The 14,530-nt window shown below is 38.8% G+C and overlaps 1 protein-coding gene across 6 annotated transcripts in view; it reads left to right on the top strand.

Annotated features, from left to right (window-relative positions):
* The window catches only part of otofa (otoferlin a), a 58,192-nt gene that overhangs the window by 25,075 nt on the left and 18,587 nt on the right, over nucleotides 1–14,530 (top strand). For all 6 annotated transcript variants that reach the window (XM_026341946.1, XM_026341947.1, XM_026341944.1 and 3 more), the window contains exons 6-19: nucleotides 6,073–6,146; nucleotides 6,375–6,501; nucleotides 6,901–6,955; nucleotides 7,887–8,018; nucleotides 9,568–9,630; nucleotides 10,050–10,134; nucleotides 10,333–10,492; nucleotides 10,604–10,790; nucleotides 11,952–12,138; nucleotides 12,530–12,753; nucleotides 13,289–13,397; nucleotides 13,511–13,697; nucleotides 13,853–13,973; nucleotides 14,320–14,420. In XM_026341946.1, the coding sequence (XP_026197731.1) occupies nucleotides 6,073–6,146; nucleotides 6,375–6,501; nucleotides 6,901–6,955; nucleotides 7,887–8,018; nucleotides 9,568–9,630; nucleotides 10,050–10,134; nucleotides 10,333–10,492; nucleotides 10,604–10,790; nucleotides 11,952–12,138; nucleotides 12,530–12,753; nucleotides 13,289–13,397; nucleotides 13,511–13,697; nucleotides 13,853–13,973; nucleotides 14,320–14,420 (1,812 nt within the window). The remainder of the gene's footprint in view (nucleotides 1–6,072; nucleotides 6,147–6,374; nucleotides 6,502–6,900; nucleotides 6,956–7,886; nucleotides 8,019–9,567; nucleotides 9,631–10,049; nucleotides 10,135–10,332; nucleotides 10,493–10,603; nucleotides 10,791–11,951; nucleotides 12,139–12,529; nucleotides 12,754–13,288; nucleotides 13,398–13,510; nucleotides 13,698–13,852; nucleotides 13,974–14,319; nucleotides 14,421–14,530) is intronic.

Raw genomic sequence — 14,530 nt, 5'->3', positions numbered from 1 at the left:
TCACCTCCAGTGCGGTTTCACTGCTGGTGATGCCGATCTGCTGAATGGTGCAGGTAGATAGGAATGGATTTAATGCTTCAGTTGTCATTTGATCTGTGGACATCAAATGCTGAAAGAAGGAACAATGAGATGAAACGAGGATCCACATCAGAATAGGATCCTACTGTAAAACTGGTGCAGGGTTTTTCCATTTTAAAACCATTTATAAATAAATTGACATTGCCCCACTGACACATTTTGCTGTAAATAGTCATGGTACTTATTCAAACTATCTAAATATGCATGAATCATCTGCATAACATCCAATCTGTGCTCAAATGGGACAGTTCAGACTGAGCCGATCTCATGTTGGAGAATAAATTAATCAAACCAGGCGTTGTATTATGATTTTTGTGCTACTGTGGTTCATTCATTTGGCCGTCAGTGTAATCCGCTGTGTCTTTAAAGACAGCTCCAGTGTACCACACTGATTATTTATCATCACACAGCAGTATGATCCAGGTGTTGTGTGGTCTTTTATCTCGCTCTGCTTTATCTCAATGGGTCTGTTCACTATAGCACAGAGTCCCTGTGGACATTAATGACCGATGCATCAGCTAATGCAGACACCTGTTCACATACACTGTAGATATACAGTTTTAATCTTAAATACAGATTTGTGCCTTTAGCATTTTTGTCATAAGAGTTCTTAAAGGCACCATCTGAACACACAGGTGGTTTCATGTCCCTGTGCTGACAGTAACTGTGGCTGGAGGCTGTCCGTCCATCTCATTCTTATAACTCACAACTTATTACTGATGTCTCAGGAATGGCTTGAAGGAATTTCAAAAAGCAAAATATTTACACAATGTGGCTTCTCTTCACTTATTTACACACACAGACACACACCATGCAAGGTAGTGGCCTGATCCAGCTGGATCGGTACCTCACAGTTTCTTTCCCAAGGACACTTCAACATAATATAAAGTATCTCAAAATCTACCTTTTGAAATATTCTGTAATTAACAAAACATTTGGTTCTTAATTTCACACAGAGTTAGATTGAGTCTACGAAGCTAAAGTATATGATGCAACCCAAAAATGATGCAGCTTACTTCACAACAAAGACATGAACAGTCAGATCAATGGGATTTTGTCATTGGCAGTCTTTTTTGCTTGGCTTCGAATGATCCAAAGGTTACGTTGTCTTTGTCTTCAGCTGTTCTCTTGCTTTTTCTGCTGAGACTGATGCTGGATTGATTCAGCCGTCTTTTGAATCTTTGATATTTCTTCTCCTGTTTCCTCATGAGGGGGTACTCTGTGCATGTCAGCTCTGTTATTGTTTTCTTTTGTGGTCTGCTTTGGTTCTTATTCTCAGTTTGTGTGATAGGATGGTGTGTCACTGTGAAAGCTTTTGAGAAAGTCTATAAGGTGATGTTTTCTGTATCAAGCTCTGATGAAGGAGCAGATGATGATGACATGAAGACTTGCCTCTGTGGGTTTCTGTCTCACCTGTATATATAGCATATAGGGACACGTTTAGAGGAGCGGATTTTGTTTTAAGGAATAATAATTTATAAAGTTAAATAAAAGCGAATCTCCTTGGAATGGGAACATTTTGTCTCTGAAAACATTCAAAGCAGTCTGAGTCTGTGTTTTCTAGAACAGTTGATGCAATAACTGAATAAAAAATGCAAGAGTGCTATTTGTAGTAAATATTAAAAATTAAAACGTCATGCATGTTCATAGAAAAAAAAACCTTATGTAATCACCATTCGCTTCATTTTTCTTAGCATTTTGTTTGTCTTTCTTGCTTCTTCAGTCAGCATAGTGTAGAAACATATAGACAGACACACTTCAGACACACACAGATACAAATAAACAACACGGCCCCTAACACTGTGTTTTATGTTTTGTTTGCTGTATGTGGGCCATGATGGCTCAGAGAGCTTTTTTGGCTCTAAAATCATTAAACTTGCATAAGCTTCTCACTATGTAACATTTATAAGGGTGAAGTTATGAGCAAACATTTGCAAGTTCAGAGACAAAATTATCAATTATTGGGTGCATTCTTGTCGGCAAATGAAGTATCCATGCAAGGACACTTGAGAAATGATGTCTTTCTCACAAATAAATAATTTTTTTTTGCCATTTAAGTAAAAGTAGAGGCCTCAGTAGAGTCAAAGTGGAAAATCTACATAACATGACTTGATGCCTTGAGCAGTAAAGGAACAAGTATGCAAAAGAAAGAAAAAAAGCACTGAGAGAAGACTGCAAAGCGTTCGATAAGGCTTCAAGATGGAGAGTTTTCTGGTTTAGTGAGAGTTTTCATTCCCAGACGATGTTATCTGTAAGAGTCGATCTTTCTCTGGCTTCAATGAAGAAGATCCTGGAAGCACAGAACTATGTGCATCCAATTTATGTGTGTTAGAGAGAGCAGGTGTGTCCAGCGTGTTTCATTGAATACCTTTCAGCAGAGCCCCCGGAGCAGAATGTACTGAATATGTTGATGAATTATTGATCGCAGCCAGGTTATGTTGTAATCTTCCTTTTATCCCCTGGTTTTGATCTGACTCAGAGTTTTGCACAGGGGTTGATAAAGTTCAACAGAATGAAGACAACACATGCAAATGGGTACAACGCAAGCTAATAAAGAAAGCATCACCACTTTGCCCCAACAAGGGCATTTAGAGAGCAGATTCTTGCCACAGCAACGACTTAGACGACTTAATGTGGCAGCAAACATATTCACTGTAATGTCTGAGACCAAATTGTCATCTTCTAAACGTCATTACAGAAGATCACATGTGAACAGTTTAGACACATGCATTCTGTGATCCCAACTCTGCAGAAGTCAATTTACTAGCTCACAAAGCGACATTAACCTCTCACACAGGAGTTGTACGTAAACTGTAAATGTGTGTGCACAAATGCTCATGTTTGACTCTATACTTGCAGCAACTTCAAAGCCAGATCTATGGGTTCACACTGATCGACTCACTCATCCTCTGCTTCTTAGCCGACTACTTGATGTGCACATTAAAGATGAATTCATAACCATAAGGAAAATGTTTTGTGCACAGTTAGAAACCCCTGTTTTATGGAGGAGATGGAAATCAAGCGATCCAGGTACCAGCAAATAACCTCGGGAATAATTCAGCTTCAGATAGATCGTTCATCTTTTCTACAATTTACACATGCAACAAGGGCATTTGTAATGCTTTTATGTATTATTGATCCACTCACACACGCCCAGACGTACAGTACACGTCGTTTTCTGTTTTAAGCACACATGTGCTTATGTTCCCTGGGTTTTGAGCTTTTGAAATATGCAGCAGTTTGAATTTCCTGAAGGAGGGAGCTTGTTATCCCTCGAATGAGCTTCATTTCTCATTCAAGGTTTTCTGTGTGTTTGTTTGATGTCCGCTGTTCAGTGTTACTGTTCAGGTAGCAAATAGCTACTGATGCATTTGTGATCTTTATTTCACATCAAAGCAAAAGAAGGTAAGAGGAGATAAAATGTGCATCATCCACTTCTCAACAAATATAATTTTTGTAGAGATTTTACATTTCCTCAGTTTTACCAGTACACTCCTGGTACAGTTTGCATATTTCTGTACCACTAATTAACCTTATACTTTGCCTTCTCACTGAAAGGTACATTTCATCATTAAATCTGCATAGTGTGGCGGTTTCTTAAAAAAGTGAAAACTTTCAAGGTTAGAGACTTTTTCATATTCACATCTAGAAGCGTTACCTTCACTCCCCCCCCCTTTTTTTTCCTTTTATTGTGTTTTAACTCAGTTCAGAAAAGGAAATAAAATGAAAATGAATAGAGTGAAAGGTAAGTAAGTGCAATATTAGATTTTTGTGTTTATTTAGTTCCTCTTATACTTTCATGATCTAGTACCTACAGCTGTCATCGTGTGAAGAAAAACTGTCTCTCAGAAGCTCCTCTACATGTAGTGTGATGTTGTTATAGCTCTGGAAAAATCTATTTTATGGCTGTTATCCACATTTATTTTGGTCCGCTCATTTCCTGTCTGTCTCAACTTTATCCCATCTAATAAGGGCAGATAGGTGTCTGACTTTAACACCAGAGTCTTCAGTTCACATCAGCACTCTGATAGGAAAAATTAGTTTCTCTGGTTAAGATACAGCTGCGGATGAGATAAAGATACCATACTATGCATACGTTATATTTTTCCTATGGGGATGTACTGAAATAGATTTGGATGGCTTACAATCCCACAGTTGTTATGATGGCCCTTGTATGCTGTACCTCTTGTCACAGTAGGACTCCCAGACAGGGGAAAGGATCTGGGACTCTTAGGGAACGTCATGCAGAAATTGCTTTTTTGTGATTTTTTTTCCTCATACAGTTGATTCAGCTCATGTTTTAGAACTCTGCCTTTGTCCTTTGTTTACCATGGACACCCACCACAACAACAGTGAGGTCACAACTTAAAAAACAAAAAAGGAGCAAAGCAAGCGAAAAAAGCTGAGCCAGGGAGAAGATGTTAGCAAAATAAAGAAAAGCAAAGTGCCATGGGAATAAATTATTATACAGTATATTTGCATATTCCATACACTTTCCTTTGTTTTAATTATGTGATAGAATATTACAACAAAACAAACGGAGTCCAGAGCTCCACCCCTCCATCCTTCTTCTCTTCTTCCTCCTCTCTTTGCATCTCCAACCTTGTACCTCCACCTCTTTTTTCTCCCTCCCCTCCTCCTTCTTGTGTCATCCACTCTCTGTCCAACTTGTATCAGCCTGGTTAGTCTGTACTTTGTGCACCTGATACAGGGGAACAGAAGATGGAAATATAGTTTAAATTAGGAAGTTAGGGGAACGTCTCTGGTGATCTGACCCCTTTGTGGCATTGAGTCGTATCTGTCGTGTCTTTCATGTGGTACGTATGAAAAACACTTTAAATGTGTGCATGTTGGCTTGCTGTTAAAATGTATGGATACAATGATTTGTTGGTAATTAACATTGACCAAGGCTGCAACTCCAATATTTTTTAATTATTGATTCATTACTTTTCAGTTAGTTTGGTTTATCATAGAGTCTTTCAGGGAGTTTGTCTTCTGCTTAATTGATCAAAATGATGATGTTGCCAATTAACTTTCTGTTGGTCGGTTAATCAATCGACTGTTTCTTCACTCTAATTAACACGTTTTCTTTTCTCAAAGGTCTTTTCCATAGTCAGGAATGCTCAATTCAAGTTTGCCATCACTAGGACGTAGCAGGTGTTCTTTAAGACATAATGGAAACAGGGAAACAGTTAATTAAGTGTCTTTATCATTTTATTTTGATGCCTTCATTTGTATTCAAGCTGTTTACCTTTACATTTCCCTTTGTACTTGGACATGAATCAATCAGTGGAGATGCTAACATTAATTTCTTGAAAAGAAATCAACCTGTTTTCCATATTGCATGAAAGGAGTTGCCTGTAGGCCAACAGGGTAAAGATCAAAGCAGAAACTGGACTATGATACACTCAAGTCTGAATGCTTGAGGAAACAAAAGGAAAACCTTCCTATTCATTACTGTCCTGACATGTATCCATATCCGCAGCAAATTGGATCACACTCATTTTTAATTATTCAGGCCCCTCATTTGTCGCCCTGCTGATGACATCACAAGCGCTTTGTTGTTGCGGTGATATGTGATCCAGATAATATCAATGTGGAGACATTGGATACTCTTGTTTTGTGATTGAGGGTCTGGAGAAGTGGCTGTGTTGGTGGTGATGAGGGAACGTGGGGGGGGGCGGGGGGTGGGCGGTGTGTTTGGATAATCCCACTGCAGTTAAATGTCTAGCTAAGTTACAGAGATGTCCATGATATATGAATGTTAATGTATCAGGTTGCATTTTGATGTCCATGAGCGGCCAGTGTGGTTTTCTGCTGAAATTAAGTTCAGCACTTAATTTTAATCACTATGCCCTGAGGGTCGGAGCCTTCTTTACTGGAGAGTTAATTTAAGAAGACAAGTATGCCTCTGGTTGATCCGAGGACGCATCGGCAGTGAATCAGACACAAGTTCACTCTCCTCTCGTCTGCTGTCTCTTTCTCCTCTATTAGAGCAGGCAAGGGAGTTTTCTCAGCCATGAAGCTCGGAAAGATCAAGATCTCCAAAGATGACCACAAGAAAGGAGGTAAAACACAGAAGACAAGACGTTACAGTATTACCAAGTGATTTCATCTACTGTCAATTTTTAATACACATTAAAACAACAGCAACATCAATTTAATGTGAATTTATAATATATTATAAAATATTCTATTTTTATATAAATAGAATATTAGTGAAGTGCTTGAAACCTTTACACTGTTTATCAGATGTTAGTATTTAATAGTTGATTCGTGAAATTTCAACGGTCCAGATGAACCAGCGATTCTGGACATGGAGGACCTGGACAGGAAGGCAATACGTCTTGCTGGAACAATGGAACCAGACACAATCTCTCTGGCCTCTGTCACTGCCGTCACCACCAATGTCTCCAATAAGAGGTCTTGCAGTCTATTACATACATACTGTACACACGGTAGAAGAATGGACTCAAATATGCACAACAGCCCACAGGGGACTAACACTTACAATCTTAATGGCCTCGGTCAGTACTCTACATCTCAAACTGTAGACACCTCAGAATATTGAATTCAACTCTGTCACTAATTGTCAGTAAGGAAGATCTTTATACCTGTTTAACCTGTAAAGGCATATTTTTGATCAGCATGTAGCAACACTGAAACATAATATTAGTACCTGCTGCAGCTGTCAGTGCTACTATTTATTATAATTTCTGTTCCACCTCAGTTATATTAAAGTACAACAGTGAAAATAAAGAGGGAGCACTAGTAAATGTCAGTCCACCATGGAAAACCACTGCTTGTGTTGTTTCTCTTCAGGTCAAAACCAGATATCAAGATGGAACCAGGCTCTGGAAGACCAGTGGATTATCAGGTGTGTGTTTCCGGTTCATGGTGTTTGTCTCTGCGAGTGCACTAGCATGTACAGTACATGCACTTGTACCTTGGTTTCTACACATGCAAGACTTAAAAACAGGCATAATATAACAAGTGAGAAGATAAGGTGCAGCCTTTGTGATAACACAAAATACGTTATAAAGCAGTGTACTGTATATCGTGGTAGATATACCCTAGAGGCATTCTTAGTTTGATATTTTGGATAATAGACTCTTCCATGCTGAGAGTTAAATGACAACCCTACTGTCATATTTGTGTGTTAAGTACTGAGCTGGAGCCTGGAGGCAATTAGCTTATCATTTCATGAAGAGTAGAGGCAGGTGAAAACAGCTGACGTGGCACTTCTCAAAGTAAAAATAAATAAATAAATAAAAAATGTGTGTGGCTGTGCGCTGTAGTGTCACTTGTTAGCGTGTTTTATTGGATGATTATACTGTGCATATAAATTCATACTGTACATCCACATATGCCCACTTGCTGTGTAGATGCATGTTTTGTGAATGTAATTTCCTTGACCTATTTAATTTAAAAGCATGATTAGACTGAAATCTATGTGTAATTCTGTGCTCATTCATCCATTCACAGACTAATTAGACCAGAGGGATTCACTTGGATGTAGTTTGTCCATCAAATACTGTCTTACTTTTCCCAGGAGGACATTGTCAGAGTAAAATCACAAGCTAAAATGGTGTAATCTGGCAAAGCCCTCACTGCCTGTAAGCAGCATCATTAGTGAGTTTGGAAAAGATCTGGGTTGTTTACTTTTGAATCGTCCTCAGAGTAATTGCTGTAAAGTTGCATGATTAATGATGATGGAAGACTCAAACTTCACAGAAAGTCAGTTGTTTTGTTTTTTTTCTTTAAGAGTCAGATCTAATTTGTTAGATAACGTGTTAATATCCCATCAGATCAGCATCACAGTGATCGAGGCGCGGCAGCTGATTGGCCTCAACATGGACCCTGTGGTGTGTGTGGAGATTGGAGATGACAAGAAGTACACATCTATGAAGGAGTCCACCAACTGCCCGTACTACAACGAGGTGAGACAAACTATGATGTTTTGTTTGTAATAAAAACCACCTCACCTCTGAATGTCATCTTCACTTTGCCCCTCACGTTCTTCGTATATTGTTTTCCCCATGGAAATAGTTTATTTCCAAAGCTGGTGCAATTTTACCAACTAGTGTGGTTTTCTAGTCACATCAGTGACTTAGACTACCTTAAATTACATTCTGGCAACAGTGAGGCTCCTCTGAGCTTTGTTGTTGATGCAAGTTGAGATTCAATTCAAAATAATGCTACCAATTAAATAGCAGCTCTGCTCTAGAGGTAGCAATAACATAGAGTATTCTACTGTATACACAGAGCACATGTAAAAAATCAGCTCTCATCATTTAAAACATAGCAGATGAAAGTCAAATAAAATATTGCTGTTTTTGTAAATAAATCAAATACATTCGCACAAGTTAGCAGCATTACGAGAATATTTTGATTGATTGATACTAATTATTGCAAGAAAAAAACATTACTGCATGTTTGCTCCCAAAGTACTCACTAGATTTAGATTTGTAATAAACCAGATTCATTAACAAAAGCATGATAGTTAACAATTATTTATTATGTTTGTAGCGTAGGACAAAGGCCTTCAGTTCTCTCTTTCACAGTAAAATGTCCTAATGATTTATTGACTTTAAAATACTATACATAACAGCCCTTAAAGTGCTCATGAACAGCAAAGGAACCCTATTAGTGGGAAGTGTTAGTGGTAATGGCGATCATGCACATCTGGGTTGCATCCTGCAGGGAGTGGAAGTGACAGCTTGTCTGCTATTGATTGTTGGTGTTTGTCTGAAAATCCCCCGTGTACAGACAAACCGTTAACCATCGAGTTAACAGTTCTGCTTTCTGTACTCGTATTGTGGCACGTATTGGCCACAGTTTCTCAAATGAAAGGAAACTATAATAATCTCTGTTCTTCAGGGGTTGACTGATGATATTGGAAAAACTACATCATCACAAGAAAGATAATGTCACAGTGATATACTTCAGTGGTTTATCTTTGGGTAATAAATCACTCACATACGGTATCTGCTGTGGTACAGTGTAGATATAAGTACATTGCTGGATAATCTTTGCCTTCAGCAAAGCCAGTGGTGCATACCTTTAGAGTCTGGCTGTTCCTATTTGTGCAGGATGACTGCTTCATGTTACTCATTACTCATCATTATTAACAATAAACACCTGTAATTACATTTTGGCTGCACTATATCTTTACCTTTACATGGACGTGTGCCCACACAGGCATGGAACGTTTTATGCAGATGCATAAATAAAATATTTCTTCTTTAACTCTCTCGTCTTTGCTTGTGGAGAATTGAAAATGTACTTTATGTGGCTGGAGCTGTGTCTAACCCTAAAGGGCACTTTCCTACTCGGCTGACACGATCTTGAAAAGATCACATTCTTGTTCACCGCCTCTGTTTCATAGCTATAAATCTGTATTGAGCTTTAAAGTTATCTTGAAAGGCCAGGACCTATTTAAAAAAAGGTGTTTTTGCTGATGGAGGAATGTTCTCTCTTCTCTGACAGTATTTCGTCTTTGACTTCCACGTCCCTCCTGATGTGATGTTTGACAAGATCATCAAGCTCTCAGTAAGTAACGTGGAAATCACAAAGCAGACACATCAGTACATGTCACCACCACATTTTCCCTTGATGCATGTTTTGGTACGTGGTTGACAGTATTGAATGTTTTATTACACTTAAAGTTTTGATTGATTTTAAAGCACCTTGCTGCGTATTTGTGCATGTCAATGAGAGAAGAGTAATGATTTAAAACAGTACAGAGAAGAGAGATCTTACTGCAGTACTGCAAACCATGAAATGATATTGCTGGTTGTTGCATTATTTAGATTATCTGAGGATTTAAGAGACTCATTTGTCATTGTGTATATTCCCAGGAAGGGAATAACCCTCTCTCTAAGTCTCTTTACATTACTCCAGGGTTGATGTATTTAGTCTAAATGAGTTTTACAGTATGTTAATATTTTATTATTATTCTGTTCAAATAGGTCATTCACTCTAAAAACCTTCTTCGGAGTGGGACCTTGGTGGGAACCTTCAAGATGGATGTTGGGACTGTTTACTCTCAGCCTGGTAAACTACAAGCTGTAACTATGGCAATACTAAATTAATTGCTGATAACCTGTATTCATAGTTTTTAATTGATGTCTAAATCCATTAGAAATGTTGTTGTCAAATCTCTTTTTGTTCTAGCGTCTGCCAACTTAGAAAGAGAAACTGAGCCATTACTTTAATGATTATCATTGAATGATGCAATGATTTCTATCCCAGAACACCAGTTCTACCACAAGTGGGCCATCCTGTCTGATCCAGATGATATCACAGCTGGATGTAAAGGATATGTGAAGTGTGATATTGCTGTGGTTGGGAAAGGTGACAACATCAAGACTCCACATAAAGCTAATGAGACCGATGAAGATGACATAGAGGGGTACTGGTATATTTATTCCAGAGAAGGGACTGAAATTTGAAATTCACTTTAGCTTTTACTTTTGGTAGCATGTTTTTAAAAACTAAAGGTTTCTGTGTTGTTTGTTTTCAGGAACCTCCTGCTTCCAGAGGGCATCCCAGCAGAGAGGCAGTGGGCCAGGTTTTATGTGAAGGTCTACCGAGCTGAGGGTCTCCCTAAGATGAACACTAGCATCATGGCTAATGTGAAAAAAGCCTTCATAGGAGAAAACAGAGACCTGGTGGACCCCTACGTTCAAGTGCAGTTTGCTGGACAGAAAGTAATGCCCTTCACACTCCACTCCTCTGTTGTTTGCATGTTTCTTGCTGTTGGTGTTACGCCTTTAGGGGTTATTACTACTACCTTATATAAAATACATTGCAGGATGGATTACGCTAACAAGTATGGCTGTTTGTAGTGTAGATATACAAGGTTTAATGGTTAAACTAATTAAAAAAAGCTGTAGAGGAACAACAGACATTATTCATTTAGACTGAAAACCATTAAGATTTTATTCTTGTTTTAAATATTTACAGCCCATTGGGCAGGTTTTAGTTTTTGTTGATATAAATTAGGAGGTAAACCATTTTATGAGTTTCAGTTATTACACACATAAACATTAGTACCAGCTTACATCAATACCGTACATAATCTCCCTGTAATAAAAGGGAATACAAATTAAAAGGCACATTAAAAAAAGGACAAAGAGAGTTGTGTGCTGTACTGTGTTTTAGCTTGATATCCTGTCCCATCCACTGTTTTTGAGATGGTAATACAGCGTTTTACCATCTGGGAGGAATTAGCCATTGACCAGGCAGAAGACCAAAACTAACAGTCTGTTTAGTTGTGATCTCTAAGTCCTTTGGGGCCATCTTGACTAAAGCTGTGCAAAGGTTGGGATCAATAACTGAGCCTCATTAAAAACACTCATCTAAATATCCTCCCCTTGTGGACATGTTGAAAAATACAGACATGACTTTGGATGCTTGGATAAGAGTTTTTAGTTGCATCTTAAAGTAATGGCCTGAATTTTTCAAAGCTGATACAACATTGACATACCTTATACATGTTACAATAAGATCTCTACAGTTGCCTCTTTCGTTGAACACAGTGCTTCAAATTTTACCCAGAACATGTGTAATTTATAAGATATTGGGCCCAAGATGTACAGGAGAGAAGGGCATTTTTTGCACGTACATTTTGGTCATAACTTATTACAGGGTGAAAGTATATTCACTGTAACTAACACACTTTGGTTAGTCTCAATCAGACAAAGTACAGTAGTAGGGACAAGCTTTTTGATGAGCCACGGCAGACAGATATTTAAATCTTGGTTGATAAACAAAACAAAAGGCAGTATCAGCATCAGTTTGTAAGCTGAAGACTGGAAACTTGTATTTTCCAGCTCTGTGAGTTCAGTGTTATTCTTCTGTGTCTTCAGGGGAAAACCTCAGTACAGAAGAGCAGTTATGAACCAATCTGGAATGAGCAGGTCATCTTCACTGAGCTGTTCCCTCCACTTTGCAAACGCCTGAAGGTCCAGATACGAGACTCGGATAAGGTCACTGATGTTGCCATTGGAACCCACTTTATTGATCTACGCAAAATATCAAATGATGGAGATAAAGGTAGGTCCAAACACACAGGGAAACATACCAGCACTAGCTCTCAGGGCCATTACTTAATCTAAACTACGGTAGTTAACATTTGACTGTATTTAGTAAGTAGCTGTGAATTAATCCAGGTGGCCAGTCTGACCCTCTGCTAATACTGGATGAGTTAAATGGGTGACATTTAAATTGACTTTCAATTAGCACATGCATTAGCATATATGAAACAAAAGTGGAGAATTTAGCAACTGAGAAATGATTCCACAAGTGCAAGTCAACAAAGTCAGAAATGTTTCTACTTTTGTGTTTTTTTACACACAAACACACTCTTTTTTTTCTGTAAAATCTACATAGAGTTGATATAGGCATGAAGAGATATTGTAAGATATTTTCTTTTTACCATCTCCAGGGTTCCTCCCCACCCTGGGCCCAGCCTGGGTCAACATGTACGGCTCCACCCGTCAGTACACACTGATGGACGAGCACCAGGACCTGAATGAGGGACTCGGGGAAGGCGTGTCCTTCAGAGCCCGTCTCTTGCTCTCCATCGCCGTGGAGATCCTCGATACCACTTTACCGGATATTATCAGCTCCACTGAAGTTCAGATAGAGACGATTTCCAACATCTCAGAGGTGAAAAAGACTTGATGTTAAGTCTGTGGGGTTTTTTGGGGGTAGTTTGGCCTGTTTGGGGAATGGTTTTTATGTAATGGAATCACTGAGGGACCACAGAGCGGTTTGACCTCTCCTGACACAACAATAAACAACATGATGCTATAATCCACAATTGAACTGTCACATATGTAGTTAACTGCTCATCAGGGAAATCAGAAGCGTAAGACAGTTCTTCAGGTCAAGCTCGATGGTGTAAATGTCTCCTGAGAACCTCAGTCGTTTATGCCAGCATGAATCTGTGCCACTAGTATATCACTGAGCTTTCAAGGTGAGATTATACGAAATAATACTGAGAGAATCTTTTTAAATTGGCCCATCGTCTCCTGCTAAACACTAAAATTGAGTTTATTGTTTAAAGTGTTTCATGAAGTCAGAGGAGAGACATGGATTTTATGTGTGTAGTGAATTTTTAATCTCCTGCACTAGTTCTTCCTCACATTCTTCTACAGTAAAATGCTTCACTACTTCTTTATTGTTCTCCTCTCTCCACCAGAGTGCAACAGGGAAAATGGAAGAGTTCTTCCTGTTTGGTTCCTTCCTGGAGGCCACCATGATTGATAGGAAGATTGGTGACAAGGCCATTAGTTTTGAAATCACAATAGGTGAACAAAACTTTTTCTAAGATTTCCCAACACAGTTAGTACTCATTGTACCTCATTAGTTAAAAAGTTAAAAACATTTCCTTTAACCATGCACAACTCTTGCCATGTAACAGGTAACTATGGCAACCAAATAGATGGTGTAAGCAAACTTTCATCGACTAAAAAGAAGAAGAAAGATGGCGAGAGCGAAGAGGAGGAGAACGAGCTCATCCAGAATTCGAGTGAGGACGAGGCGGACGAGGACGCAGACCTGGTCTCTGTCTCCTGCACTCCTCTCATGAAGCCCGTCATCACCGACAGGTCAGAGGTCAAGGCTCCTGGCAGCCAAAATGGGCGGCGAGAAAACTTGAGGGGATTGTTGAAGTAGCTTAATTGAAAGAAAACTAGTATTTGAGATGACCCATGAGATTATTAATACACTTTTTTTTTCTTTTTTTTTTATATATATATGACAGGAATTACTTCCATCTTCCCTACTTTGAAAAGAAACCGTGTGTCTACATTAAAAGCTGGTGGCAGGACCAAAGAAGACGACTCTACAACTCCAACATGATGGACAAGATCGCTGACAAGCTGGTCTGTATTCACTCTTCTCAATGTGGAGTCATGGACATGGCAGCATGTCCTATACCTCTGATGTTCTGTAGTAAAAGTTAATACAAATGAACAAAAATCACTCATGTTACTATATGGTACTACTATACTTATACGGACTGTGTCAGTGTTATATGATCATATCTCTATAATTGAATTGTATTATAAAGTTATTTAGTAAGTTTCATCGTGTTCTCTAAACAGACTGCATGAGTAACAACCAGCATCAAATTTTATTCCTCTAATAAAGCACAAGTACTTCACAAGTACAGCAAAAATGCTCTCATACCACCACCGGTGCTGAGCTTTTTATGTTCTGTCCTGACAGGAAGAAGGTTTGAATGATGTACAGGAGATCATTAAGACAGAGAAGGCCTTTCCAGAGCGCAGACTCAGGGGAGTGCTGGAGGAACTTAGTGTCGGCTGCAGGCAAGCTACATAATCATAAGAATTTGTCTTGTATAGAAACTAGGAATGTGAGTCCATGTTCACACTGGTACAGAGTTTCACTTTATAATCGGAGTTGTAAAACGCTCCAG

The sequence above is a fragment of the Anabas testudineus genome, chromosome 24 (assembly GCF_900324465.2).
Source record: "Anabas testudineus chromosome 24, fAnaTes1.2, whole genome shotgun sequence".
Classification (NCBI taxonomy): Eukaryota; Metazoa; Chordata; class Actinopteri; order Anabantiformes; family Anabantidae; genus Anabas; species Anabas testudineus.
This window is presented reverse-complemented; position numbering and strand designations above follow the sequence as displayed.